Source organism: Penaeus monodon, chromosome 27 (genome assembly GCF_015228065.2).
Source record: "Penaeus monodon isolate SGIC_2016 chromosome 27, NSTDA_Pmon_1, whole genome shotgun sequence".
Classification (NCBI taxonomy): Eukaryota; Metazoa; Arthropoda; class Malacostraca; order Decapoda; family Penaeidae; genus Penaeus; species Penaeus monodon.
Window position 1 is genome coordinate 33,430,535 of NC_051412.1, and position 835 is coordinate 33,431,369.

Sequence of the window (835 nt, forward strand, 5' to 3'; positions counted from 1 at the left end):
GGCAATCATCAGCGTAACTCACGCGTGACCACAACCGCCGTGGTAGCGGGCGGCGCGGCGGAGATGTTGTTGGCGGCGAGGCAGGTGTAGAGGCCCGTGTCCGCCTGCGTCGCCCACTCCAGCACGATCCGCGCCTCGCCCAGCCCCGCCGACAACGCCGCTCGGGAACTGCGGGAGAGGGAGGAGGAGGGGATGAGGGGGCGTGGCGAGCAGGGGGAAGGGGAGGGGATGAGGGGGCGTGGCGAGCAGAGGGAGGAGGAGGGGATGAGGGGGCGTGGCGAGCAGAGGGAGGAGGAGGGGATGAAGGGGCATGGCGAGCAGGGGGAAGGGGAGGGGATGAGGGGGCGTGGCGAGGAGAGGAAAGGGGAGGGGATAAGTGGGCGTGGCGAGCAGGGGGAAGGGGAGAGGTTTAGGGGGCGTGGCGAGCAGAGTGAAGGGGACGGGATTAGGGTGGGGCGGGTTTAGGGGGCGGGGCGAGCAGAGGGAAGGGAGGGGATTGGAGGGAAAGCTTATGAGGCCGGGAAGCATTGAGGAGAACGAAGGAGAAGGAGAAGAATGTTAGGTAGAAGGAATGAGGAGGGCAAAGGTGAGGGGATAAAGAGGGAGGAGGAGGGAAGGGGATTAGGGGAGGAGATGAGGAGGCGAAAGGAAGATAATTAGGGAATTAGCAGAGAAAAAAAAAGTGGATAAGGAAGAGGGAGGAGAAGGGAGTTGGGGGAAGAAGAAGGAAATGAGAAGAGAGAGAAAGAGGACAGTGGATTAGAGAAAGAGAGATGAAGAAGGACAAATAAAAGAAAGGAGAAGAGGGATAAGGCAAGAAAAAAGAAAGGAATTA

The 835-nt window shown here is 60.0% G+C and overlaps 1 protein-coding gene across 1 annotated transcript in view; it reads right to left on the reverse strand.

The window, feature by feature from the left end:
- LOC119590499 (synaptogenesis protein syg-2-like) overlaps positions 1–835 on the reverse strand; it is a 72,102-nt gene that overhangs the window by 18,038 nt on the left and 53,229 nt on the right. The window contains exon 6 of the mRNA XM_037939149.1: positions 23–168. Coding sequence (XP_037795077.1) covers positions 23–168 — 146 coding nt within the window. The remainder of the gene's footprint in view (positions 1–22; positions 169–835) is intronic.